Source organism: Molossus molossus, unplaced genomic scaffold, assembly GCF_014108415.1.
Source record: "Molossus molossus isolate mMolMol1 unplaced genomic scaffold, mMolMol1.p scaffold_m16_p_10, whole genome shotgun sequence".
In the NCBI taxonomy this organism is placed as follows: Eukaryota; Metazoa; Chordata; class Mammalia; order Chiroptera; family Molossidae; genus Molossus; species Molossus molossus.
The window spans coordinates 49,553,428-49,581,215 of record NW_023425345.1 but is presented as its reverse complement, the minus strand read 5'-3'; the positions used below and the strand labels follow the sequence as shown (position 1 = coordinate 49,581,215).

The 27,788-nt window shown below is 41.8% G+C and overlaps 2 protein-coding genes across 6 annotated transcripts in view; one reads left to right on the top strand and one right to left on the bottom strand.

The window, feature by feature from the left end:
- ASB8 (ankyrin repeat and SOCS box containing 8) overlaps positions 1 to 9,023 on the top strand; it is a 62,118-nt gene extending 53,095 nt beyond the window's left edge. The window contains exon 6 of one of the 2 annotated variants that reach the window (XR_004958347.1): positions 8,408 to 9,023. The gene's annotated coding sequence lies outside the window, so the exon portion shown is untranslated. The remainder of the gene's footprint in view (positions 1 to 8,407) is intronic. The other variant, XM_036252338.1, reaches the window with a different exon arrangement.
- Positions 1 to 27,788, bottom strand: part of PFKM (phosphofructokinase, muscle) — a 54,378-nt gene that overhangs the window by 16,712 nt on the left and 9,878 nt on the right. For 2 of the 4 annotated variants that reach the window (XM_036252328.1, XM_036252330.1), the window contains one exon: positions 4,388 to 4,480. In XM_036252328.1, the coding sequence (XP_036108221.1) occupies positions 4,388 to 4,480 (93 nt within the window). Of the gene's footprint in view, positions 1 to 4,387; positions 4,481 to 8,050; positions 8,129 to 9,216; positions 9,258 to 27,788 lie in introns of those variants that run through there. The other 2 variants (XM_036252329.1, XM_036252331.1) reach the window with 2 other exon arrangements.

Genomic DNA, 27,788 nt, shown 5'->3' with positions numbered 1-27,788 from the left:
TAAAGAACACTATAAGGAGCAACCAGAAAGACAAAAGGAAACCAAAACTTAGCAGTGCCTTTGAAGTCATAGGGGACAGTCTTAAGAAGTGGGAACAGTGTCAAAAGCTTCTGATAATTAAAATAACAACTGCTGCCGGGCCAGTGTGCCTCAGTGGTTGAGCGTTGACCAAGAGGTTGCTGATTTGATTCCCAGTCAGGGCACATGCCAAGGTTGTGGGCCTGATCCCCATGCAGGAGGCGGCCAATCAATGTTCTTGCTTCTCGATGTTTCTCTTGCTCTCTCCCTCTCTCTCTAAAATTAATAAAGAAAAAAAAAAAGAAATTAAAAAAATAAAATAAAATAACAACTGCAAGGTTGGGCTTGCCAATAAGAGGTCACTGGTGAGCACTGATATCAAAATGCATTTAGGACATAACTGAGGCAAAGCCCCATGAAGGCTAGAAATCTGAGTTAATGCCCTCAAATTGAAGGAATCAAAACTGAAAAATATCTGTGAAGGGAGGGGGCATCTCAGAAGATTTAAGAAAAGCCTGTGTGCCCTGGCTGGTTTGGCTCAGCGGTTAGAGAGTCGGCCTGCGGTCCAGAGAGACCCGGGTTCAGTTCCCGCTAAGGGCACGTACCTCGGTTGCAGTTTGTCCCCGGCCCTGGCTGGGTCGTGCGGGTGGCAGCCACTCGATGTGTCCCTTTCATGTCGATGTTTCTCTCTCTCTCTCTTCCTCTCTCTCCCTCCCACTCTAGCCGATCAAAAAATGGAAAAATGTCCTCGGGTGAGGATAAAAAGGAAAGAAAAGAAAAGCCTGTGTGGATGAAAAGAACAAGGTCAGAGTCAACACAAAGCCATCGCTGCTTTCGGAAAGATGAAGTTAACTCAATCAGTTCATGACAGATAATGAAATTTATTATTTATTTTCTAGACTTCCACAAGGTCTATGGGATTCTCTATGGGATACCTGGAGTTCTGGAGTACAGATCTGTAATCTTAAGAAATATGGAAAAAACATTCTTCTGAAATGTATAGCTTGGAATGTTGTTTCCTGCTCTTGAGCTGAGCAAGAGTAGGAGAGAAAAGATTTCAAAAAAACCAATGACTTAAAAATTTTTCAGTGTAAAGCAAACAACAGATGGTAGGCACGAAATATCCAAGTCCACTGAGTAGAAGAAAAATCTCAGAAGAAAAGAAGATTCTTTCTCTTCTCTTCTCCCCTGCCTTCTTCTTACCTCAACCCTACCAACCTCTAGTGGTCATCCTTCTGGCCTCTAAATTGGATATCTGAATGCTTTCCTAGAAATCGAGTTTTAGGACCCCCTTTATGTCCCTGGACCTGTGTCTCAAACCCCTAGTTCCCTAGAAATCACAGACCAGGATGTATGGATAGTTTATACTAGGGAGTCCCAGTAAGTCTTTGGGCTCTGCTAGCCAATCTCGTTGCCTGTTCTGGCCCCAGGCCACCCCTGGCTAGGCTCTCCTTGGGTGTTCCATGTTGTCCTAAATAACCCTCTTAGAGCAGCTGTCTGACCTATTAGAAGGATAAGATTACAGGCACCATCCAGGGGGTATTCTGGGCACAGCTAGGAGGGGTTCTAGAGAATATCAGAAGCATGTAATTTGGAGTCTCCAATTACAGCCTGTTGCAAAGAGGCTTTGGGGAGAAGAACTATGGGTAATGGGTCTCTACAAGATAAGACAGGAGAAAACAAAAACAACCACATTAATAAATGACTTGGTCACTATCTTTTTGAAAGTGGATGCTAAAAAAGTTTTTTTCTACCTTAACTGAACTTTGAATAAGAAAAAAATTATTTAATTCCAAATAACGAGGAATAAATGTTTGTTAGATGTGAATTACATTTTCTGATGAGTATGTCATTGAAAATTATAACTCCTGGAACAGCAGTAATAGAATCCCTGTTCCTGTAAACCTATAAAAATAGAATGAACGTGCATTTAAAATGGACTGCCTGTCTGAAGACAGAGGGCCGGGGCAGGTGACTGAGGTCCTTTCTGACAGAATATGCTGATTTCCTAAGGCCAGATGTGCTATGGTTGCATCTAATCAACCCAGCTTTTGAGCAAAGGATGTCTTACTCCTGCCCATGCTTCTACTTTAAGAAGTTATTAGCTTTGCTAGGGCTCAGGGAATGACAGAGCTGTGGCTTCCATGGATTTTACAGAGCCCAATCTCACTTTCCCAGGTGGCCCCAGCCTCCAGGGAAAACACACTTCTGGGCTCTCACCCTGCAAAAACTAGGCACCGTTAGATTTATCTCTGGGCAGGCCACTTCTGTATTTGAGCTGCTCCTTCCGTTGGGACCTCTGCTTTGGTTTTTCTTCTTTGCTCCCTTGCTTCATTTGCTTCTTAGAATTTCATCCTCTACCACTCTCAGTCCCTACTGCCACGCACCTGTAATGTTGTGTGGACTCATGGTGGGACATCCCCCTGGGTACACCGATTCTGTCACAGAATCCCATGGGCCTTGCCCTAGGTGGGCCTCCAGAAACCAGCTTGTCAGTAGCCCCCGCCTTCATGAAAGATGATCCTTCCCCTAAAGCAGGTGATGGTCATCTCTAGAATTAGAAGGTCTCTCTGAACAGTATCAGATGCTGCAAGGGCTCTGCTGCTCTTAGACCCATGTTAAATCCTAAGCCCCCTCGCCCACCCCCTTTTTTACCTCTTTCCCTTTCCAGAGAGCTCTTCTTTTTCATAATTTCATAACTGTGTGGCTCACTTGGATTTTTTAACAAATCCTCACTTCCCATAATCTGACAATCCAATTCCACAGGCCATCTTACCAAGCAAGGTTTTAGGATCAACACTTGAAGTTCATGTCAAAGAACTCAGTACCGGCATGGGATTCTTTGCAGAGACTCTCATGTCAACAGTCTCTATAGTTTTGACTTGGGCTCTGCATTCCTAACCTGACCACTATTCCTAAACTCAGGCCTCTGTGTCCTCCTCCTCAGCTTCCTCATTCTAGCATTGTCCTATTCATAATATAGATCACAATTATAATTAAATAAACATTAGTTTAAAATGATGCTTAAAGTCTAGCTCTACTAACATACTAATAAGAAGGATCATAAGAGCAAAGACAATGTGTGACTTCGTCATTAAGGTAGCCTTAATGACTTCTAAGGTAGCATTCATTAAGGTAGCATCCTGCTTGGCACACAGCAGATGCTCAATTATTCATTTTATTTAATTAGTAATACCTTTATTGAGTACTTACTATGTACCAGGCATTGTTCTACGCACTTGAGCTGAGTTCAGTTTCTTGAAATTTACTCTGTGAAGTTTTCCCTGGTTAATCCAACCAGGGTCTATCATTTCATTATATAAGAGGATTCTACTTGGTTAGGGCACACTTGATTCTTGTTATTTATGTGCCCTACATAAGAATTCTATAATGTATGATATCTTTTCTCATTAACTGTTAAGTTCCCAAAGGAAATCACCGTCTTTACAACTTATGAAACAGGGCTCTATACACAGTGGGCGCTTACTACAAAGTCTGGGAAGCCCAGGGAGAGTGGTGCAGAGGAAGGGGAGTCTAGCTGAAATTTCTTTCTCATTAGTCTCCCTGTCCCGGCACCCCTTTCAGAGAGAGTCTGCCTCACTTCAATGTACTAAATTAGAATATACAAGATCATCAAAGGAGGAAAAAAGTAAAATAAATCACACATCCCCTATCTCCCACTTCATTTTTCCATATGCCTGATTTTTCTGACTCCCAGGTTTCTTAAACACAACCCAGAAATGGGTTCTCTCTGGCTTTCTGCCTGCCTGCCCACCCCCGCCACGGATCTGCACTGAATAACTGCTGCGGTTGTGTGTGTTCGAGGGCTGAAGGGGTGCAAGGGGGAGGCAGAGAAAACAGGATGGAGCGGCACTGTGCCTAGCAGAAAGACATGTGCTGTAAGAGTGAGATGCCTGACCCTGCAGGGCAGGAATTCGCAGATAGCTGAGTTGATCCTGAAGCTCTAGCTGGGGCTCACCAAATACTAATTCTGGGTCTCCTCCTTTTCCCATCATTTACAATGTGCTTGAAGTGCATCCACCTACTGCTTTCTCGATAATTTTTTATCGTCAGTTCCTTTCCTTCCAGTGTTCTTTGAGAAAACACCAGTCTTTTAGGTGCCAAAGCACAGAAATTTGGAAAAAAGTTTTATGAATATTTAGGCAAATAAAAGTAGAAAATAAAATCCAAAGCACTTGAGGACTTAGACATGCCAGGGATTTTTAGGAAAACCCAAGATTCCAGTGTGTATCTGTAGCGGCAGGGGGTGGGGGGGAGTTCATTCTACAGGTTAAGGGGAATCTAGAAACTGAATGGGGACTACCAGCCCTGTTTTTTGTTACTAACCAAGCGGGGCCCTCCTCCTTACCTTGGGCATCTCCACCGGAGGTTAACACGGCGATGGCTTTGCCGACCCCCAGGGTTTTGGCTGCATGATGCTCTTCATGGGTCATGATCCACTCTAGAATTCAAGATAGTGATCAGTTAAGGGAGAGCAGGATCACGGTGCTGTGAGCTCTGGAAATGACTGTTAAACTGGATCGAGCCACTTCAGTCAGCCTCTCCCACTATACCGAGTCTGGGTTTTGCAGCCTGAGAGCTTGAACTTCTTCCAAAAGAGAGCCACACCCCTGTAGAGTGACAAGCTGAAATGTCACAGTAATCAAGCCCAAGACTGCAAAAGTACTTGGCTAATCCCTCCAATTGGAGCCTATTTGGAGAATAAGCAAAGGTAAAAGAGAAGGGCGGTTGAATGAACAGAAATGAGAAAGGAAGGAGAAAGTTAACTTTAAGGATTCCTTCCTTTAAATGAAGAGCCCGGCCGGTGTGGCTCAGTAGTTGAGCATTGACCCATGGACCAAGAGGTCGCCAGTTCTATTCCTGGTCAGGGCACACGCCCAGGTTGTGGGCCAAAGCCCTAGTGGGGGGCATGCAGAAGGCAGCCAGTCGATGTTCTCTCTCATCAATGTTTCTATCTCTCTCTACTTCTCCCTTCCTCTCTTTCAAATCAATAAAGCAAAAAAAAATTTAATGAAGGGAAGGGCTGTTGCACAGGATAGAAATCAGATGAGACCCAGCAAAGTGGAAGCAGAAAATTGAAGGTAGGTTGGATTATGGTTAAGATTAGGGTTGGGTGTTATAGAATTAGGCTAAGAGGGAACTGGAGGTTAAGGTTTAAAGGTACATTAGAGCTTGGGCAAGGTAACGCGTCAGGCTCAGGAATGGTTGGGGACTTCCTATGGCTTTTCCCATCCTGCTCAGGCTCTTTGCCTCCTTAGCATCTCTTGGTCCTTTGTTTTCAGGCCTTGCCCCTCACACTACATACTATCAAATGAGAAGAGTAACACAAAATCACTGTTGCACATTCACAGATATGTGCACGTGACGTGTGAACACCTTCATTTTTTGTCTTTAGGGCTTCTCTCTCTCAAAGGAATACACAAAACACACTTTTGTACCCATAAAATGCCAGTGGAATCATCACTCTCTCAGTTATCCAGGCTAAAATCTTTTATTTTAAAATGCATCTCCTCCTTACTCTCAGAATAAAAACAAAACCTATTTTTCTCCCTTCTTATCACCCTCTCTTCTATCCTCACTGCCTTTCCACCTGAATTGCCTACCACAATAGCTGGTTTCCCTCTCTGTGTGTTTCCCTTGTCCACTCTATTAGAGACACAAAATAAAAGGAAGCTCATAGACCCCTGAAGACTCAGTGGAGAGAGGATTCATTCACATGAACAGAGGGTGGTGACCTTTAAGCACAGATCATGTTTCTGCTGTGAATCTGGGAAAATAGGGTAGCTGCCGATAAAGACATAGGTCACATAAATACACAGATCCATATACATGCCAATAAAATGTATGCAATGAGACATTCAGAAAGACATATATACAATACACAGAGTGTTATTAAAAGACAAGGATTGCCCTGGCCAGTTTTCTCAGTGGTTAGAGCGTCAGCCTGCGGTTCAGAGAGACCCGGGTTCGGTTTCCGCTGGGGGCGTGTATCTTGGTTGCAGTTTGTCCCCAGCCCTGGTTAGCTGTGCGGGTGGCAGCCACCTGATGCGTCCCTTTCACATCGATGTTTCTCTCTCTCTCTCTCCCCCTCTCACTCTATCGGAACAAAAAATGGAAAAATGTCCTTGGGGGAGGATAAAAAAAAAAAAAAAGACAAAGATTCACAGACATATTTCATATAATCAGTGCTGACAGATAAAGTCCAAACTTCTTGGGTTGGCATTCAAAGTTTCCATGATCTAGCCCTTACCCAGAGCTTCAGCCTTTGCTTCTGTGAAGCCTCTGTTTCATTATCACTGAACATTACTTTGCTCCTCCCCATTTCTGTGCCTGGGATCACTGCATTCCTTTTCCAGAAGGCTATGCAGTTCCTTATTGATCTGTGAGCCTTTTCCACAGATCAATATCCCGCGCCATCATTTAAGATCAGTCTTAGTCACACCCCTATCAAACCTATTAAGCCTTTACTGACAACCACAGGTCAAGGGGAGCTTCTTTTTGGACCTCCTCTAATAACATATTGTCTGGAACTGGATCATTCATGTAGAACTTAATTACTACTTTGTGTAGTATTTTAATTGCTTATTATGTATTGAAAAGAAGGGTAGACTAGATCAGGGGTTAGCAAATTACAACCCACAGGCCAAATCCAGCCCTTCTCTTGTTTTTGTATGGCAGCAAACCAAGAAAGGCTTTTACATTCGTAAAAGATTGAAGAAATAATTTCATGACATGTGAAAAGTATATGAAATTGAAATCTCAGTGTCCACACCTCTCTCATTCTTCCATGTATTAGCCATGGCTGTGTTTGTGCCACAAGAGCAGAGATTATTGTGACAGAGACTGGATTCCTTGCAAAGCCTAAAATATTTACCATCTGGCCTTCAATAGAAGAAGTTTGCAGACCCCTGGCCTAAATGATTACTAAAGGCATTTCCCCTAACTAGACTGAAAACTCCCCCAGGGTGACATCATGTCCATTTCTCAAAACTCTCCCACAGCCTACCAAAACCTATCGAGGTCTATGCACACAACAGGAGTTCAGTAAATACTTGCTGCAAGTATTAGTGAACTGATGAACACAAAATGCACACAAATATATGAAAAAATTTTAAATGTTTATATACAGATACAGCTTCATTTTCTCTGTAGTTCTAACACATACAGATACAAAGAGGACCTAAGGAAGCATATAGTGTCAAATACTGAAAGAAATATAATCACATTGATAAAGACCACTCTTATTTAACTAGTGTTCATGTCCAAATTTCGACTGTTCTCAAAAAAGGAAAGACTAAAGTGGCTGGTGCAAATAGGGAGGTACATTTTTGAAAGAAAAGAACAAAACTTATGAGTATGCTGATCCCTTCTCCCCTGAGTTTTTTCTTTCTCATTCACTCTGGGAGCTCATAATGGATAGAAACCCACACTCGGAGGCTTCTTCCACTCCTAGCGGCTTCAGTGAGGGAGAGAATTCACCATAGCAAGGTTAGTAGTGCTGATGGCAAGGAACCGCTCAGGTTCTTCTGCATGTCTAAGACAGTTACATAGGCACAGGACACAGAAATGCACGCAGATTCAAACATAAGCATGCTTTATAGGTCCACAGTGTCACACAGATAAACATAAAGACATATTAAAACCTCAACATAAAATCACGTGTGTAGAGAAGCAGGAGGAAGGGAGATGCACTGATTTGAATTGGATGAGTGCCAGGACAGAAGCCCGGCAGCCAAGGGCAAGGAGGTCCGAGCACCTCCCACTCGTTCCTGATTCCCAGGGAACTGGGCGGTCCACGCCAGCGGAGGGACGAGAGACTAGGGACTGGAGTCGGTTCCACATGATTGCTCTACCCATCCCCCTCTCAGCTCTGGCTTCTGATACCACACCGCCTCTTCTCTTCCCTGCTAGTCCTTTCCGTTCTCCCCACCGCCTCCCCCCAGAACGTTCATTTCCACGGCGCTCTCGGCGTTCCCCCTCCTCGCTCTTTACCCAGGGGCCCCCCTCTTGCCTTTTTGTCTTAGCTCTTCTCGGACGCGGCTTTCCTGCACACTGTCCTTGGAGAAGCGGGGAGGGGAGCTGGGCGAACACGGGGAGGAGCCAGGTGGAGGCAACAGGGAGGGGACAGAGGAAGGCTTCCCAGCCTCCACTGGCGGGTGCCGGCCCAGAGGCTCCGCCTCCTGCTGCTCGCCTTTCTCCTCCTCCCTCGCCCACCGAGAACCCCGCTCAGAGGTGGCATCGCTCTCCAGAGGGTTCTCGGGCCCCCGTATCTAGCTCGGGAGCCGTCAGCTTCTGTAGACCGTGGGGATCAGAAATTATTTAGTTGCTTCCCTTGTCAGCAGAGACGATCTTTTTTTTTTTTTTTTAGCCCGGACTCTCCGAGATTCCTGTCGTTCGAGCATCCTCAACAACGCACAATAACCTCTCCCTCGGGCCCTATCCTTCGGCTCCCACCTCACCACTCTTGGAATGAACACTTACTGGAAGGCTGTGTGCCAGGTTGTAGGCGCGGAGAGATGAAAAGATAAATAAACAGACTCCCTGCCCCTGCGGAACATTAAACACTGGTATTTACTATAGAGGAACCGCATACACTCCTTTTACCTGTACGTTACCTTTCTCAGAGAAATATAGAAAAACTCCATAGGGATGGGAGTTCCAAGAGGTAAGACCCCTGCCGGTCTTAAGTCTGCAGTAGAAGAGGGTGCACGATTCTTATGGTGAAGCCAGCATATCTGTTGCACTACAAGGCAAACAGGCTCCACCCTGGGTACATTGGTCAAGTACTCCCAGAGCAAGAGGCACATCCTGTACTCAGATCCTCTTTCCTCTGCTCGCACATGTCTGCGTCAATGCCTTCCCAGTTTTCTCTCTTTTTGCAGTTTCTACTGCCCTCCCTCTTGCTTTTGTTTCTGCCCCTGCACCCTATGATCACAAATGATAGGAACACAAGTGATTAGGAGATAAAACCATTTGACTACACAAAATTAACTTTTGTGCTGTAAATGTTACCATCAAAAACTTGAAAAGACAATCCATAGGATGAGAGAAAAAAATTGCAAATTGTATATGTGATAAGGGACTGATCAATATCCAAAATATATCAATAACTCTTGCAAATTAATAATAAAAAGATATAATCCAATTTAAAAATGAATAAAAGATCTGAACAGATACCTCAATAGAGACGACTAGGGATGTCAAATAAGCATATGAAGTGATTCTGAACATCATCTGCCATTCAGGAACTGCAAATTAAAATGGTGAGATACTACTATAGCCTATTACAATGACTGAAAAACAAACGAACAAACAAACAAACAAAAGAACCTGACAGTACCAAATGCTCACAAGAATGTGGAGAAGCAACAGCAACTCCCATTCTTTGTTGGTGGAAATACAAAATGGTGCAGTCACTTTAAAAGACAGTTTGGCAGTTTCTTACAAAGCTAAATATAGTCTTACCACATGATCCAGTGATTACACTCCTAAGTATTTACCCAAATGAGTTGAAAACTACATTCACACAAGCTGTTTATGGCAGTTTTATTCCTAATAGCAAAAAACTGTAAGCAACCAAAATGTTCCTCAAAAGGTGAATGGATAAACAAACTGTTTCTCTGGTGCATCCAGAGAAAATACAAAAAATCTAGCAAAGAATGGGAGTATCAAGAGGCAAGACCCCTGTGGTGATAGGACTCATTGAGCCAAGAAAAGACGTGGAGGAAACTCAAATACATATTGCTTAGTAAAAGGAGCCAGTCTGAAGAGCCTACATACTGTATGCTTTCAACTACATGACATGCTGGAAAGGGCAAAACTATAGAGAGAGTAAAATGGTTGGTGGCTGCCAAGGGCTTGGAGCAGTAGAGAGGGAGGGATGAATACATGTAGCATGGGATTTTTAGGGAGGTGAAACTATTCTATATGATGTTATAATGGTGATTACATGACATCATGCATTTGTCAAACTTATATAATTGTACAATACAAAGAGTAAACCTTAATGTAAACTATGGGCTTTAGTCAATAATAATGTATCAATATTGGTCCATCAATTGTAACAAATGTACCACACCATGCAAGATGTTAAAAATAGGGGAGACTGAGCAGAGGAGAGAGAGGATATATGGAAACTCTATACCATCTGCTCAATTTTCTGTAAACTTTAAACTGCTATAAAAAATAAAGTATATTAATCTAAAAAGTATATTCTATTCGCCCTGCCAGTATGGCTCACTGGTTGAGCGTTGACCCATGAACCAAGAAGTTGCTGGTTCAATTCTCAGTCAGGGCACATGCCCAGGTTGTGGGCCCAATTCCCTGTGGGGGACATGCAGGAAGGGGCCAATGGATGTTCTCTCTCATCAATGTTTCTATCTCTCTCTCCCTCTCCCTCTCTCTTTAAAATCAATAAAGAAAATATTTTAAAAGTATATTCTGTTCAATGAAATATTTAAAAATTGTGATATCAAAAACAAAATAAGGACTTCCGGTCGAGATGGCACTGTAGGTAAACGCGGTACTTGCCTCCTCCCACAACCACATCAAAATTACAACAAGCTACAGAACAAACATCCTTCAGAACTGCCTGCAGTGGAGATGGATGGAAGTCCTACAACTACAAAATTAAAGAAGCCACATTGAGACTGGTAGGAGGGGCGGAGGCACAGACAGTCTGGTCCCACACCCACGTGTGGCGGATAAAAATCAGGAGGGTACCTCAGCTGAGAAGGTCCTCCCTGTGGAGTGAGGAGTCCCCGTCCCACACCAGGTGCCAGCTCAGGGTTCCAGTTGTGCTGGCATGTTTATAACCCCATAATTGATGATTGGTAAATTATTGTGCTGATTTGTTTATAGCTCCATAATTGATGATTGGGAAAGTCACTGTGCCCTCTAGCTGAACCTGTTTTATAAAGACCCCCTGAACCAAGAAATTGTTGGGAACCGGCTACTTGTCTGACAGAGTCCACAGAGCCTGAAGGTCTTGAGTCAGAGACTCGACCTCCTCCACGATCTCAAAGAATTAGGCTTGCAGTATGTTTGTGCAGCTTGGGGCTAAGTGTGACCCAATGTACCTTGAAATACCTGGGTATGCCTGAGTATTCCTGGGTGTGCCTGGGTGCGCCTGCGTGTTCCTGTTATCCGTAAGGCAAACTAATTCTATACAGCATTGCTGTGGCCCTGGGCATTATATCAAGAAGATCCTATTTTCTATAAGGTATAAAAGGCATGTAATAAAGCATATTGGGGCTGATTCCGAAGACTCTGTCACAGGGGTGTTCGGAATCAGATGCCGGCCGGCTAATAAATGGCTCTTATTTGGACTTCAATTCTCTAGTGGTCTTTCTTTAACTCTGTCGCGCCACAACATTTGGAGGCCCCAGGGCTGGTCTCCGAGAACTCGGGATCAGTCCCTGGCCGGCTTTGCTCTCAATTTGGCTCTGGTGTTCTCTCACGCCACAACACAATCCCAGGAAGAAAATCCCCATCACTTCTGGCTGTAAAACCAGTGGGAACTGAGGCTGAGGGAGGCTGAGGATACAGGAGCCCAGGCAGTTCCTCTTAAAGGCCCCGCGCACAGACTTACACGGACTCACACCCTCCAGGCTCCAGCGTGGGGGAGGCAGCTTGTAAGGCACCAGAGACCTACAGGGAAGAACTGAGTTGTTTGGCATTGGGGCGAGAGCTGGGGGGGGGGGGGGGGCTTTCTCCTGGACAGACTTGCTGTGGGAGGCCTCAGTTCCTTTGGTGAGCCCTTCCCCAGGGTGGCAGACAGCTGCTATATCTGGGACTACAGCAACCTGGCTCACATGGTTTGCCCCGCCCTAGTGATTCCCTTAGGCCTGCCCCATCCAACTTTAGGCCCACCCAGGCTGTTTCCAAAGGCTTTGCCATAGGATTGGCCTATCTTGGATCCTGCTTCAAATTTTCCTAAAATCACTTAAACAAGCAGTATCTGATCTCAGCAAACCCCATACCTCTCATTAAGTGGCCCCAGGCCTGGCAACGAAAGCAGACAGCCTTGGTTCACAACTTGGCTTTCCTGGGCACCTCCAAGCCCAGCACAAGAAGCAGCCATTGGCAGATCACTTTGTAACTTATGCCTGGTGACCCCCAGTAGAACACAGGCAGTGGCTGACCTTGCCCCAGAGCCAGCACACCCAGCTTCAGACCACATCGAAACACCACCACCCAACCACCTCCACAAATGACACTCAATGAATGGACTCAGTGGGTACCGGAACCCTGCTGAAGTAAGTCTTGCTCTGTGTGGTGGCCCCTACACCACTGATCCTCCAAGAGAGTCAGAGGCCAGTGGGCAGTGGGCACAGCCAATCCTTGCAGCTGATCAGCCTGAGTAAATCCCTCCCATTGACGTGCCAACAGCATCAAGCCTCAATTACAATAGAAGGGTGTACAGTTCACACTAGGGGTGCACCTTGAGGGCCCAGCTGGGGAGATCAGGGAGGCTGTGTCACTGGATCCCATAGGACACCTACAACAATAGGCCACCCTCTGAAGCCTAGAAGACATAGCAACTCTACCTAATACATAGAAACGAACACAGGAAAGCAGCCAAAATGAGGACACAAAGAAACATGTCTCAAATGAAAGAAAAGAACAAAACCCCAGGAAAAGAACTAAACAAAATGGAGATAAGCAATCAATCAGATGCAGAGTTCAAAACACTGGCTATAAGGATGCTCAAGGAACTTAGTGAGAACTTCAAAAACTTAGTGAGAACATCAACAACGCAAAAAGGACCAGTCAGAAATGAAGGATGCACTAACTAAAATAAAGAATAATTTACAGAGCCCTAGCTGGTTTGGCTCAGCGGTTAGAGCTTTGGCCTGTGGTCCAGAGAGACCTGGTTTTGGTCCCGCTAAGGGTACGTACCTTGGTTGCAGTTTGTCCCTGGCCCTCCTGGTTGGGTCATGCGGGAGGCAGCCACTCGATGTGTCCCTTTCACGTCGATGTTTCTCTCTCTCTCTCTCTCTCTCTCTCTCTCTCTCTCTCTCTCTCTCCCTCCCACTCTATCTGTACAAAAAATGTCCTCGGGTGAGGATAAAAAAAAAAAAGGATAATTTACAGAGAATCAATAATAGAGTAGGTAAAGCCAAGAAGCAAACCTTTGATTTGGAATATAATGAAGCAAAAAACACCCAGTCAGAACAGCAAAAAGAATAAAGAATCCAAAAAAATGAGGACAGTGTAAGGAGCCTCTGGGACAACTTCAAGTGTGCCAACATTCACATCTTGGGGGTGCCAGAAGGAGAAGAGAGAGAGCAAGAATTTGAAAACCTATTTGAAAAAATAATGACAGAAAACATCCCTAACTTGGTGAAGAAAATAGACAAAAGTCCAGGAAGCACAGACAGTTTCAAACGAGATGAACCCAAAGAGGTTCACACCAAGACACATCATCATCAAAATGCCAAAGGTTCGACTTCTGGTCAAGATGGCAGCGTAGGTAAACGGGGTATCGCGTCCTCCCACAACCACATCAAAGTTACAACTAAACTACAGAACAACCATCATTCAAAACTGCCTGAAATCAAGCTGAATGGAAGTCCTAAAACTACGGAATTAAAGCCGCAGCTACATGGAGACTGGTAGGAGGGACGGAGGCGCGAAGGGCTGGTCCCACACCCACGTGTGACGGATAAAAATCAGGAGGCTATCTCGGCTGGGAAGGTCCTCCCTGAGGACTGAGGGGTCCCGGTCCCACACCAGGTGCCCTGCTCAGGGTTCCAGTGCCAGGAAGAGAAGTCCCCACAACTTCTGGCTGGAAAAACCAGCGGGAACAGAGGCTCAGGGAGGCTGATGCGCCTGGAGCCCCAGGCAGCTCCTTAAAGGGTCCGCGCATGGACTTATCAGGCTCTCTCCCTCTAAGCTTGGAGGGGAGGCAGCTTGAGGGGCACCAGAGTCATACAGGGAAGAACTGAGCTGTGTGGCACTGGAGCGAGGGCTGGAGAGGGGGCTTTCTCCAGGACAAATGTGCTGTCAGAGGTTTTTGTTGCTTTGGTGAGCCCTTCCCTGGGGCGGCAGACAGTCGCCATTTCTGGGACTCCAGCAACCTGGCTCACACTGGTAGCCCTGCCCTGGTGATTCCCTGAGGCCCCGCCCCACCCAACTTTCAAGCCCACCCAAGCTGTTGCCAGTTGCTTAACCATAGGATTGGCCTGTCTTGGATCCTGCTTTAGGTTTTCCTAAATTCTTTCAAACAAGCAGCATCTGGTCTCAGATAGCCCTATACCTGTAGTTAAGTAATACACAGAAACAAACACAGAGAGGCAACCAAAATGAGGAGACAAAGAAATAGGTCCCAAATGAAAGAACAGAACAAAACCCCAAGAAAAGAACTAAGCGAAATGGAGATAAGCAACTTAACAAATGCTGAGTTCAAAATACTGCTTATAAGGATGCTCAATGAACTTAGTGAGAACCTCAATGAACTTAGTGAGGGCCTCAAGAGCATAAAAAAGGACCAGGAAGAAATGAAGGATGCACAGTCAGAAACGAAAGAGGCATTAACTGAAATAAAGAATAATTTACACAGATTCAATAGTAGAGTAGGTAAAGCCAAGAAGCAAACCATCAATTTGGAATATAAGGAAGCAAAAAACGCCCAATCAGAGCAGCAAAAAGAAAAAAAAGAATCCAAAAAAATGAGGATAGTGTAAGGAGCCTCTGGGACAACTTAAAGCATGCCAACATTTGCATCTTGGGGGTGCCAAAAAGAGAAGAGAGAGAACAAGAAATTGAAAACCTATTTGAAACAATAATGGCAGAAAACTTTCCTAATTTGGTGAAAGAAACTGACATACAAGTCCAGGAAGCACAGAGAGTCCCAAACAAGATGAACCCCAAGAGGCCCACACCAAGACACATCATCATCAAAATGCAAAAGGTTCAAGGCAAAGAGAGAATCTTAAAAGCAGCAAGAGAAAAGCAGTTAGTTATCTACAAGGGAGTTCCCATAAGATTGTCAGCTGATTTCTCAAAAGAAACTTTGCAGGCCAGAAGGGAGTGGCAAGAAATATTCAGAGTGATGAAAAGCAAGAACCTACAACCAAGATTACTCTATCCTGCAATGCTGTCATTTAGAATCAATGGCCATATAAAGAATTTCCCAGACAAGAAAAAGTTAAAGGAGTTCATCACCACCAAACTGTTATTATATGAAATAATGAAGGGTCTTTTTGAAGAAGAAGATAAAATATATGAACAAACAAAATGGCAATGAATACATATCTATTGACAATTGAATCTACAAACAAAATGAACGGGCAGAATAGAAACATTCTCATAGATACAGAGAACATTTTGTTGGTTGCCAGATAGGAGGAGGGGGTTTGGGGGGGATGGGTGAAAAAGGTGAAGGGATTAAGAAGTACAAATTTATTGCTAGACTGACAAACCTCAAAGGGAAAGGGGTTGGGGGGTGGGAAGAAATAAACCAAAGAATTTATATGCATAACCAATGGACACAGACAATAGTGTGGGAAAAGGTGGGAGGGTGGCGGGAGTGGGGAGGAGGGGGGGTCAATGGGGGAAAAATGAGGAACATCTGTAATACAGTCAACAATAAAGATTAAAAAAAAAAAAAAAAGGACAGCAAAAAAGAAAAAAAAAAAAAACATGCCAAAGGTTAAAGACAAACAGAGAATCTTAAAAGCAGCAAGAGAAAAGCAGTTCATTACCTACAAAGGAGCTCCCATAAGACCATCAGCTGATTTCTCAAAAAAGTCTTTGCAGACCAGAAAAGAGTGGCAAGAGATATTCAAAGTGATGAAAAGCAATGACTTACAACCAAGATTACTTTTTTCTGCAAAACTATCATTTAGATTTGATGACCATATAAAAAGTTTCCCATACAAGAAAAAGCTAAAGGAATTCATCACCAGTAGTATATGAAATGTTGAAGAGTCTTTTTGAAGGAGAAGAACAAAAATATGAACAATAAAATGGCAATTAATACATATCTATCAAGAATTGAATCTACAAACAAAATGAACAAGCAGAACAGAAACAGACTCATAGATACAGAGAACTTTTTGTTGCTTGCCAGATGGGAGGGGGTTGAGGGGAGGGGCAAAAAAGATGAAGGATTTAAGAAGTACAAATTGGTTGTTAGACTGATGAATCTCAAAGGGAAGGGGAGAGGGAGGGCAGGAAGAGATAAACTGAAGAAATTCTATGCATATATGCATAACCAATGGACACAGACAACAGTGTGGGGAAGGCAGGAGGCGGGCAGGATTGGGGAGAAGGCGGTCAGTATTGAAAAAAGGGGGGGACATCTGTAATACATTCAATAATAAAGATAAGTTAAAAAAACAACAACAGCCCTGGCCGATTTGGCTCAGCGGTTAGAGCGTCGGCCTGCGGTCCAGAGAGACCCGGGTTCGGTTCCCGCTAAGGGCATGTACCTCGGTTGCAGTTTGTCCCCGGCCCTGGTTGGGTCGTGTGGGTGGCAACCACTCGACGTGTCCCTTTCACGTTGATGTTTCTCTCTCTCTCTCTCCCTCCCACACTCTATCTGAACAAAAAATAGAAAAAATGTCCTCGGGTGAGGATAAAACAAACAAACAAACAAACAAAAACCAACAACAACAAAATAAATGGGCAAGGGTTTGAATAGACATTTCTCTAAAGAAGATATATAAGTGCCCTGGCTGGTTTTGCTCAGTGGTTAGAGCATCGGCCTACAGACCAGAGAGTCCTGGGTTTGGTTCCTGCTAAGGGCACGAACCTCGGTTGCAGTTTGTCTCCAGCCCTGGTTGGGGTTGTGTGGGTGGCAGCCACTTGATGTGTCTCTCTCATGTCGATGTTTCTCTCTCTCTCTTTCTTCCTCTCTCCCTCCCACTCTATCTGAAAATAAATGCAAAAAAAAAAAAAAAAAAAAATGTCCTTGAGTGAGGATTAAAAAAAAAAAAAAAAGAAGATATACAAGTAACCAAAAAGCACATGGAAATGTTCTCAATGTCACTAATTGTGGGGAAATACAAATCAAAACCACAGTGAGATTACCTTTTACACCTATTAGGATGGCTATTACTTCAAAAGGAAAATAGGAGTTGGAGAGTATCTGGAGAAATTGAAACCCCTGTATATTAGCCAATATGGAAAAAGGTTGGCAGTTTCTCAAAATGTCCATCAACTAATGAATGGATGAATAAAATGTGTTGTATCTATACAATAGAATGTTATTTGGCAATTACAAGAATGAAGTATTGATACATGCTGCAACATTGATGAACCTTGAAAACATTATGCTAAGTGGAAGAAGCCAGGCATAAAAGACCACATATATAATTCCATTTATATGAAATGTCCAAAATAGGCAAATCTATAGAAATAGAAAGTAGATTAGTAGCTATACAGAAATGCAGGGAGATGAGTGACAATCAATGAATACAGGATTTTGTGTGTGTGTATGTGTGTGTGTGTGCGTGTATGGATGATGGAACTGTCCTAAACTTAGAGTGACTGCACAACTCTATGAATATACTAAAAAAAAACCAAAACATTATGTTATATACTTTAATTTCAATGAAGTTGTGCTTATCAGTTCTTTCATGAAACATGTCTTTGGTGTTGTATGTAAAAAGGCTGTATCATACCCAAGGTCTTATAGGTTTTCTCCTATGTCATTTTCCTAGGAGTTTTATAGTTCTGCATTTTACATGAAGTTTATGATCTGTTTTGAATTAGTTTTTGTGAAGGGTATAAAGTCTGTATCTAGATTCATTGATTTCTTTGCACATGGATGTCAGATTGTTCCTACATCACTTTTTAGAAAAACTTTGATTAATTTCTTGTCTCCTTTGTCGAAGATCAGTTAACTATATTTATGGGGTCTGTTTCTGGGGTCTCTATTCTGTTCCATTGATCTATTTGTCTATTCTTTTACCAACACCACAGTGTTTTGATTACTGTAGCTTTATAGTAAGTCTTGAAGTTGGGTAGTGTCAGGTCTCCACCTAGTTTTCTTTCAATATTGTGTTGGCTATTCTGGGTCTTTTGTCTTTCCATATAAACTTTAGAATCAGTTTGTTGATATCCATAAAATGACTTGCTGGGATTTTGACTGGGATTGCACTGAATCTGTAAATCAAATTGAGAAGAACTGACTTCTAGACAATATTGAGTCTTCCTATTTATGAATATGGAATGTTTCTATTTATTTAACTCTTTGATTTCATTCATGAATTTTGTAGTTTTCTTCATAAAGATCATATATATATGTGTGTATGTCTACACACACACACACACACACATATATATATATGGTTTATGCCTAATTATTTCACTTTTGGGTTGCTAATGTAAACGGTATTCTCTTTTTAATTTATAATTCCACTCGTTCATTGTTGATATATAGAAAAGCAATTGACTTTCACATATTAATCTATCATGCAACCTTGCTACAGATTTTCTACATAGATGTAGATGATCATATCATCTATGAACAAAGACAGTCTTATGTCTTTCTTCTCAATCTACTTTGCATTTCCTTTTCTTGCCTTATTGAGTTAGCAATAACTTCCAGTAAAATGTTGAAAAGGAGTGATGAGTGGGAACATCCTCACCTTGTACCTGACTTAGTGGAAAAACTTCAAGTTTTTCATCATTGTTATGTTAGCTGTAGGTTTTGTGTAGTCCTTACCAAGTTGAGACAGTTCCCCTATATTTCTACTTTACTGATAATTTTTTGTTGTTGTCATGAATGGTGTTGAATTTTTGTCAAATGCTTTTTCTGCATATATTGATATAATACTGTGGTTTTTCTATTTTGGTTTGTTTACATGGTAGACTATATTAATTAATTTTTGTATGTTGAGCCAGCCTTGCATACTTGAGATAAATCCCCGTGGTCATGGTGTATAATTATTTTTATACTTTTTAGATTGATTTGCTAATATTTTGAGGATTTTTGCATTTACATTCATAACAGATATTGACCTGTAGTTTTCTTGTAACATCTTTGTCTGGCTTTGGTATTATAGTAATGCTGGCCTCATAGAGTTAGGAAGTATCCCCTCTGCTTCTATCTTCTGAAAGAGATTGTAGAGAATCGGTAAAATTTCTTCCTTAAATGTTTGGTAAAATTTACCATTAAATCTATCCAGGCCTGCTGCTATCTTTTTTTGGAAGGTAATTGATTATCAATTAAATTTCTTTAATAAATATAGGTCTATTCATGTTGTCTATTTCACCTGTGTGAATTTTGGCATATTGTTTCAAGGAATTGATCCATTTCATCTAGGTTATCTAACTTGTGGGCATAGAGTTGTCCATAGTATTCCTTTATTATCCAATTAACTTCCATGAGATCTATAGTGATGTAACTTCTTTTAATTTCTAATTACTAATATTAGCAATTTGTGTCCTCTCCTTTTTTCTTAGCTTGACTAAATTTTTATAGAGCTTATAGTTCTTTTTAAAGAATCGGCTTTTGGTTTCGTTGAGTTTCTTTATTAACTTCCTGTTTTCAATTTTATTGATTTTTGCTCTAATTCTTTTTGTATTATTATTAATTTGTTTTTGTTACAGATGTTTCTCCTTTTCCCCCATTGACACCCTCCTCCCCATCCCCCCTACCCCATCCCCAGCTTTGTTGTCTATGTCCATTAGTCATGCATACATGCATATACCTTCTTTGGTTTTTCTCTCCCCTAACCCACTTCCTCTGAGGCTTGTCAGTCTGTACCCCACCTCTATGTCTCTGGGTCAATTTTGTTCAGCAGTTTGTTTAGTTCATTATATTCCACAAATAAGTGAGATCATGTGATATTTGTCTTTCTCTGCTTGGCTTGTTTCGCTTAGCAAAATACTCTCCAGGTCCTTCCATGCTATCTCAAAGGATAAGAGATCTTTCTTTCTTACAGCTGCATAGTATTCCATTGTGTATATGCACCACAACTTTTTAATCCACTTATCTACTGATGGACACTTGGTTGTTTCCAGATCTTAGCTATTGTAAATAGTGCTGCTATGAACATAGAGGTACATATATTATTTCTAATTGGTATTTCAGGTTTCTTAGGGTATATTCCTAGAAGTGGGATCACTGGGTCAAATGGCAGTTCAATTTTTAACTTCTTGAGGTAACACCATAGTGTTTTCCAGGGTTGCTGCACCAGTTTGCATTCCCACTAGCAGTGTACAAGAGTCCCCTTTTCTCCACACCCTCGCCAACACTTGTTGTTTGATGATTTGTTGATGACAGCCATTCTGACAGATGTGAGGTGACACCTCATAGTTGTTTTAATTTGCATCTCTCTGATGATTAGTGCTGTTGAACATTTCTTCATATGTCTCTTGGCCATTTGTATGTCCTTTTTGGAGAGGTGTCTATTTAGGTCCTCTGCCCATTTCTTAATTGGTTCTTTGTCTTCCTTTTGTTGAGTTGTATGAACACTCTATATATTTTGGAAATTAACCCCTTATCTGATGCATCATATGTTCTCCCATATAGTGGGATCCCTTTCCATTTTGATGGTTGTTTCTTTTGCTGTGCAGAAGCTTTTTAGTTTGATGTAGTCCCATGTGTACATTTTTTCCTTTGTTTCTCTTGCCTTAGGTGTTGTATTCTAATTCTTATTATTTCTTTTATTCTTGTTACTTAGGATTTAATTTGCTCTTCTTTTTCTGGTTTTTCTAAGTTGGAAACTCAGATTGTTAATTTTATATCTTTCTTTTTCCTAACATATGCATTCAGTGCTATAAATTTTCCTCTAAGCATTGTTTCTGCTGCATCCCACAAATTTTGATAAGTTGTGTTTTTATTTTTATTTAATTCAAAATATTATTTTTAATTTTAAAAGAAGTTATTTTATCATTTTTAATTATAGCTGACATACATTATTATATTAGTTTCAGGTGTACAGCCCAGTGATTAGACATTGTATAACTTACTAAGTGATCATCCCAATAACTCTCACACCCATCTGACACCATATAGTTATTAGATTATTATTACTATATTCCCTATGCTGTACTTTACACATCTCCGTGACTATTCTGTAACAACCAATTTGTACTTGTTTGTTTTAACCCTCACCCAAGGATATGTTTTCATTGATTTCAGAGAGAGAGGAAGGGAGTGGAAGAGAGAGGAAGAGAAACAGATGTGAGAGAGAAACATCAATTGGTTGCCTCCTATATGCGTCCTGATGGGGGGATCAAACCTGTAACCTGAGTATGCACCCTAATCCAGGAATCAAACCCATGACTCTTCAGTGTATAGGATGATGCTCCAACCAACTGAGTCACACCAGCCAGGGCCCAATTTGTACTTCTTAATCCTTTCACCTTTTTCACTCATCCTGCCAACCCTATCTGGCAACCATCAAAATGTTCTCTGCATCTATGAGTCCATTTCTGTTCTGCTTGTTTGTTTATTTATTTATTTTTTTAGATTCAATTGTTGATAGGTATGTATTTATTGTTATTTTATTGTTCATATTTTTTATCTTTTTTTTCTTATTAAAGAAGACTCTTTAACATTTTATATAATCCTGATTTGGTGGTGATGAACCCCTTTAGTTTTTCAATGTCTGGGAAGTTCTTTATTTGTCCTTCAATTTTAAATGCTAGCTTTGGCCCTAACTGGTTTGGATCAGTCGTTAGAGGGTTGGCCTGTGAACTGAGTCCCAGTTAAGGGCATGTACCTGGGCTGCAGGTTTGATCCCTGGCCCTGGGCCATACGAGAGGTAACCAATCAATGGGTCTCTCTCACATTGATGTTTCTCTCTCTCTCTCTCTCTCTCTCTCTCTCTCTCTCTCTCTCCCTCCCTCCCTCCCTCCTTTCCACTCTATCTAAAAAAATCAGTAGAAAAATATCCACGGGTGAGGATTAACAATAAATGAATAAATGAATGAATGAATGAATGAATAATAGCTTTGTTGGGTAGAGTAATCATGGTTGTAGGTCCTTGCTTTTCATCACTTTGAATATTTCTTGCCAATCCCTTCTGCTCTGCAAAATTTCCATTGAGAAATCAACTAACAGTCTTATGGGAACTCCCTTGCAGACAACTAACTGCTTTTCCTTTGCTGCTTTTAAGATTCTATCTTGTCTTTAACTTTTTGCATGTTAATTATGATGTGTCTTGGTGTGGACCTCTTTGGGTTCATCTTATTTCGGACTCTGCCCTTCTTGGATAGTATGTCTATTTCCTCCACCAAGTTAGGGAAGTTTTCTGTCATTATTTTTTCAAATAGTTTTTCAATTTCTTTCTCTCTCTTCTCCTTCCAGTACTCCCATGATGTGAATGTTGGTATGCTTGAAGTTGTCCCAGAGACTCCTTATACTATCCTCGTTTTTGTTTTTATTTTTAATTCTTTTCTTTTTATTCTGTTCTGATTGGATGTTTTTTGCTTCCTTATATTCCGAATTGCTGATTTGATACTCAGCTTCATGTACTCTACTATTGATCCCCTGTAAATTATTATTCCTTTTAGTTAGTGTATCCTTCATTTCTGACTGGTTCATTTTTATGGTTTCCATATCCTTCTTTGTGCTGTTGAAGTTCTCACTAAGTTTATTGAATATCCTTAGATTGCTTGTCTCTATTTTGTTTAGTTCTTTTTCTGGAGTTTTGTTCTGTTCTTTCATTTGGGACATGTTTATTTATTTCCTGATTTTGGCAGCCTCTTGGTGTTTGTTTCTCTGTATTAGGTAGAGAGAGCTGCTACATCTTCCAGGCTTGCTAGAGTGGCCTAATGTAGTAGATATCCTGTAGGGTCCAGTGCCACAGCCTCTCCAATTACCCAAGCTGGGCACTAGGCACTCGAGGTGTGTCCCCTTACCCCCTGTGTGGGCTGTGCACAACTTCCTGTTGTAGTTGAGCCTTGATTGCTGTTGGCACATCAGTGGGAGGAATTTACCCCCAGGCTGATCAGCTGCAAGAACTGACTGTGACCACCACCCACCTACCTCTGACCACCATTGACGATCAGTTGAGTTAGGGCTCACTAGACAGAGCAGAACTTACTTCAGCAGAGCTCTGGTGCCCAGGAGTCTACTTTTTGAGTGAGTGCTTGTGCAAGTGATTGGCTGATGGTGCTTTGACATGGTCTGAAGTTGTCCACTGTGTGTGCTGGTTCTGGAGCCTCCCAGGAGGTGTAGACCAAGTCAGCCACGGCCTGTGTTCTGCCTGGGTGCCACCCAGTATGAATTACAAAGCAATCTGCCGATGGCTGCTACTTGTCTGGATTTGGAGGTACTCCAGTGAGGCTAAGCTGTGAACCAAGGCTGGTTGATGCTAGTGCCAGGCCTGGGACCACTTCACCAGAGGTATGGGGCTCACAGAGGTTAGATGCTGTTTGTTTGAGAGATTGTAGGAAAATCTGAAGCATAAGCCAAGACAAGCCATTCATAAGGAAAAGCCACTAGCAACAGCTCAGGTGAGCCCAAAGTTGGGTGGGGCAGGGCCTCAGGGAATCACCAGGGTGGGGCAAACAGTGTGAGCCAGGTTTATGGAGTCTCAGATATGGTGCCCCCTGTTCTATGGGGGGAGGGCTCAGTAAAGGAACATTATCTTATGCCAGCACTCTGTCTGGGAGAAAACTGCCCCTCCAGCTCTCGCCCTGATGCCAGACAACTCAGTTTCTTCCCTTGCATCCCTAGTGCTTTTCAAGTTGCTGCCCCAGCACTAGAGCTTATAGCAAGTGAGTCTGAGTAAGTCTGAGCATAGGTCCTTTAAGAGGAACTACCTGGGACTCCAGAAGCCTTCATCTTCCTCAGTCCCAATCCCCACTGCTTTTTATTTTGTTTGTTTGTTTTTTAGTTCTATTTGTTATTGATTTTAGGGAAAAAGGAAAAGAGAGAGAGAGAGAGAGAAACATTAATTTGTTTTCCCACTTATTTATGCATTCATTGGTTGATTCTTGTATGTGCCCTGGCTAGGGATTGAACTTGCAATCTTGGTGTGTCAGGACAATGCTCTAACCAACTAAGCTACCCGGCCAGGTCATACCCTGCTGATATTTTACAGCCAGTTATGGGGACTTCTCTTCCTGGCACTGGAACCCTAGCCTGAGGTTCCTGATGTGGGGCTGAGACCCCTCACTCCTCATGGGGCACCTCCACAGCCAAGACATCACTCCTGATTTTTATCTGCCACACGTGCATGTGGGACCAGCCCATTCTTCATCTCTACCCCTACCAGTCTTTTTTTTTTTTTAATCCTTACCCAAGGGTATTTTTACATTTACCTTCAGACAGAGTGGGAGGAAGAGAGAGAGAAAGAGAAACATCAACATGAGAGAGACAGATTGACTGGCCGCCACTCACACAACCCCAACCGGGGCCAGAGACGAACTGCAACCGAGGCATGTGCCCTTGGGTGGACTTAAACCCAGGTCTCTTTGCTGACACGCTAACTGCTGAGCCAAACCAGCCAGGGCTCCACCCATCCTACCAGTCTTGATGTGGCTTCAAGTTGTAGAACTTCCATTCAGCTCAATTTCAGGCAGTTCTGAATGATTATTGTTCTGTTGTTTAGTTGGAATTCTGATGTGGTTGTGGGAGGAGATGAGTACCTTGTTTACCTACACCATCATCTTGACCAGAAGTCTAATTCAAAATATTTTAGCCCTGGTTGATTTGGCTCAGCGGTTGGAGCGTCAGCCTGTGAACCAGAGAGTCCTAGGTTCAATTCCCATTAGGAGCACGTACCAATATATATATATAAAATTTAAATTTCTCTTGAGATCTCTTCTTTGACCCATGTGTTATTTAGAAGCATGTTGTCTAATCGCCACGTATTTAAGGCCTTTCTAGTTATCTTTCTGTTATTGACTTTTAGTTTAAGTTCATTGTGGCCTGAGAGTAGGCACTGTATAATTTCTGCTCTTTTAAATTTGTTAAGGTGTGCTTTATAGCCCAGAATGTGGACTATCTTGGTGAATGTCCCAAGTGAGCTTGAGAAAAATGTGTATTCTGCTGTTGTGAGATGAATTATTAATGTCAGTTATATCCAGTTGATTGATGATGCTACTGAGTTCAACTATGATCTTACTTATTTGCTGTCTGCTAGATCTGTCCATTTCTGAGAGAAGGGTGTTGAAGTCTCCCATTTTGATGGTGGATTCGTCTATTTATCCTTGCAATTCTATTAGTTTTTGCCTCACGTAGTTTGACACTGTTTGGTGCATACACATTAAGAATCGCTATGTCTTATTGGATAATTGACCCCTTTATCATTATGTAATGCCCGTCTATGACCCTCATAACTTTTCTTACTTTGAAGCCTGATCTGTCTAAAATTAATATAGCTACTCCTGCTTTCTTTTGATTAGTGTAAGTATGGTATGTTTTTCTCCATCCATTTACTTTTGATCTGTATGTGTCTTTATATTTAAAGTGGGTTTCTTGAAGGTAATATATAGTTGGGTTAAATTTTTTGATCCAATCTGTATTTTTAATTTATTTTTTGTTAATCCTCACCCGATGACATTTTTTTCCATTGAATTAAAAAAAATTTTTTTTGTTTTTTTATCCTCACCGAGGACATTTTTGCATTTATCTTCAGATAAAGCAGGAGGGAGAGAGGAAGGAAGAGAGAGAGAGAAACATCGACATGAGAGAGACACATCGAGTGGTTGCTACCCACGCGATCCCAACCAGGGCCGGGGACAAACTGCAACTGAGGTACATGCCCTTAGCGAGAACCAAACCCGGGACTCTCTGGTCCACGGGCCGACACTCTAACCGCTGAGCCAAACCAGCCAGAGCTCCATTGAATTTTAGAGAGAGTGGAAGGGAAGCAGGGGTCTTATGGCCTTTGTTCTTTGTTTCTATTTTTGCCTCCCACTCTTTTTCTGCCTTTTATGGTTATAATTGAGCATTTTATAGGATTCCATTTCTTAGCATATCAATAACACTTGTTTACTGGTTTTAGTGGTTTCCCTAGAGTTTGAAATATACATTTACAACTAATGCAAGTTCACTTTCAAATAACACCACACCACTTATAATAAAGCAATCCCAATTCCTTCCTCCTGGTCGTTGTATCATTGCTGTCATTCATTTCACTTATATATAAAGACACATAAGCATATGTATATAATATAGACATAAGTATACATAATCAAATACATTATTATTATTTTGAATAAATTGTTATCTGTTAGGTCAATTAAGAATAAGAAAAATATGCCCTGGCTGGTTTGGCTCAGTGGTTAGAGCGTCAGCCTGCGGTCCAGAGAGTCCCGGGTTCGGTTCCCACTAAGGGCGCGTTCCTCAGTTGCAGTTTGTTCCCGGCCCTGGTTGGTTGGTTGTGCGGGTGGCAGCCACTCGATGTGTCCCTTTCACGTTGATGTTTTTCTCTCTCTCTGTTCCTCTCTCTCCCTCTCATTCTACCTGAACAAAAAATGGAAAAATATCCTCAAGTGAGGATAAAAAAAAAAAGAATAAGAAAAATAAAAGTTTTTTAAATCTCTACTTATTTTATTTTTGCTCTTCTTTTTATGTGATCCAAGTTTTTGACCTATATTATTTTCCTTCTTTCTAAAAAATTTCTCTTAACATATCTTGCAAGGAAGATCTATTGCCAACAAGTTACAATTTGTGTTTGTCTGAGAAGTTTATTTCTTGTTCACTTTTGAAGGGTAATTTTGCAGTGTACAGAAGTCTAGGTGTTTTTTTTTCTCAACATTTGAAGTATTTCACTTACTCTCTTCTTGTTTGTATGGTTTCTGAGGAGAAGTTAGATGTAATTTTTATCTTTGTTCCTCCATATGTAAGATCCCAGCCCCCCCCCCCCCCCCAGGCTTCTTTTATCATTTTTCTTTATCTTTGATTTTCTGTAATTTGAAAATGATATGACTAGGTATAGTTTTTTGGGGACTATTTACCTTTATGTTCTCTGAGCTTCCAGGATCTGTAGTTTGATGTCTGACATTAACTTGGGGGAATTTTTCAGTCATTATTGTTTCAAATATTGCTTCTGCTTTTTTCTCTCTCTCTTCTCCTTCTGCTATTCCCATTATATATATTTTACACATGTTGTCATTGTCCCATAGTCCTTGGGTAATTTGTTCTGTTTTTTCAGTCTTTGTTCTCTTTGCTTTTTGATATTTGAGGATTGTATTGATATATAGTCTAGCTCAGATTCTTTTTCAACCATCCCTAGTCTACTGATAAGCAGTCCATCAAAGGCAATCTTCATTTCTATTGCAGAATTTAAAAAAATTTTAAATATGCTTCTATTGATTTTTTTTAGAGAGAGAGGAAGAGATAGAAATATGGATATGAGAGAAAAACATTGATCAGCTGCCTCCTGCACGCCTCCTACTGGGGATCAAGCCTTAAACCCAGCATGTGCCCTGACCGAGAATCAAACCGGGACATCTCAGTCCATGGGATGATGCTCAATCCACTGAACCACACCAGGCAGGTTCCATTGCAGTATTTTTTATTTGCAGCATTTCTTTTTGGTTCTTTGTTAGGATTTCCATTTCTCTGCTTACATGGCTCATTTGTTCTTATATGATGTCAATTTTAACCATAAGAGCCCTTAACATATTAATCCTAGGTGTTTTAAAATTCCCTGTTTGATAATTCCAACATCCCTGCCATGTCTGATTCTGATGCCTGCTCTTTCCCTTCAAATTGTTTGTTTCATTTTGCCTTTTTATATATGCTTTGTAATTTTTTCTTGTTGGCCAGACGTGATGTGCTGGGTAAAAGAAGTACAGACCGCCCTGGCTGGTTTGGCTCAGCGGTTGGA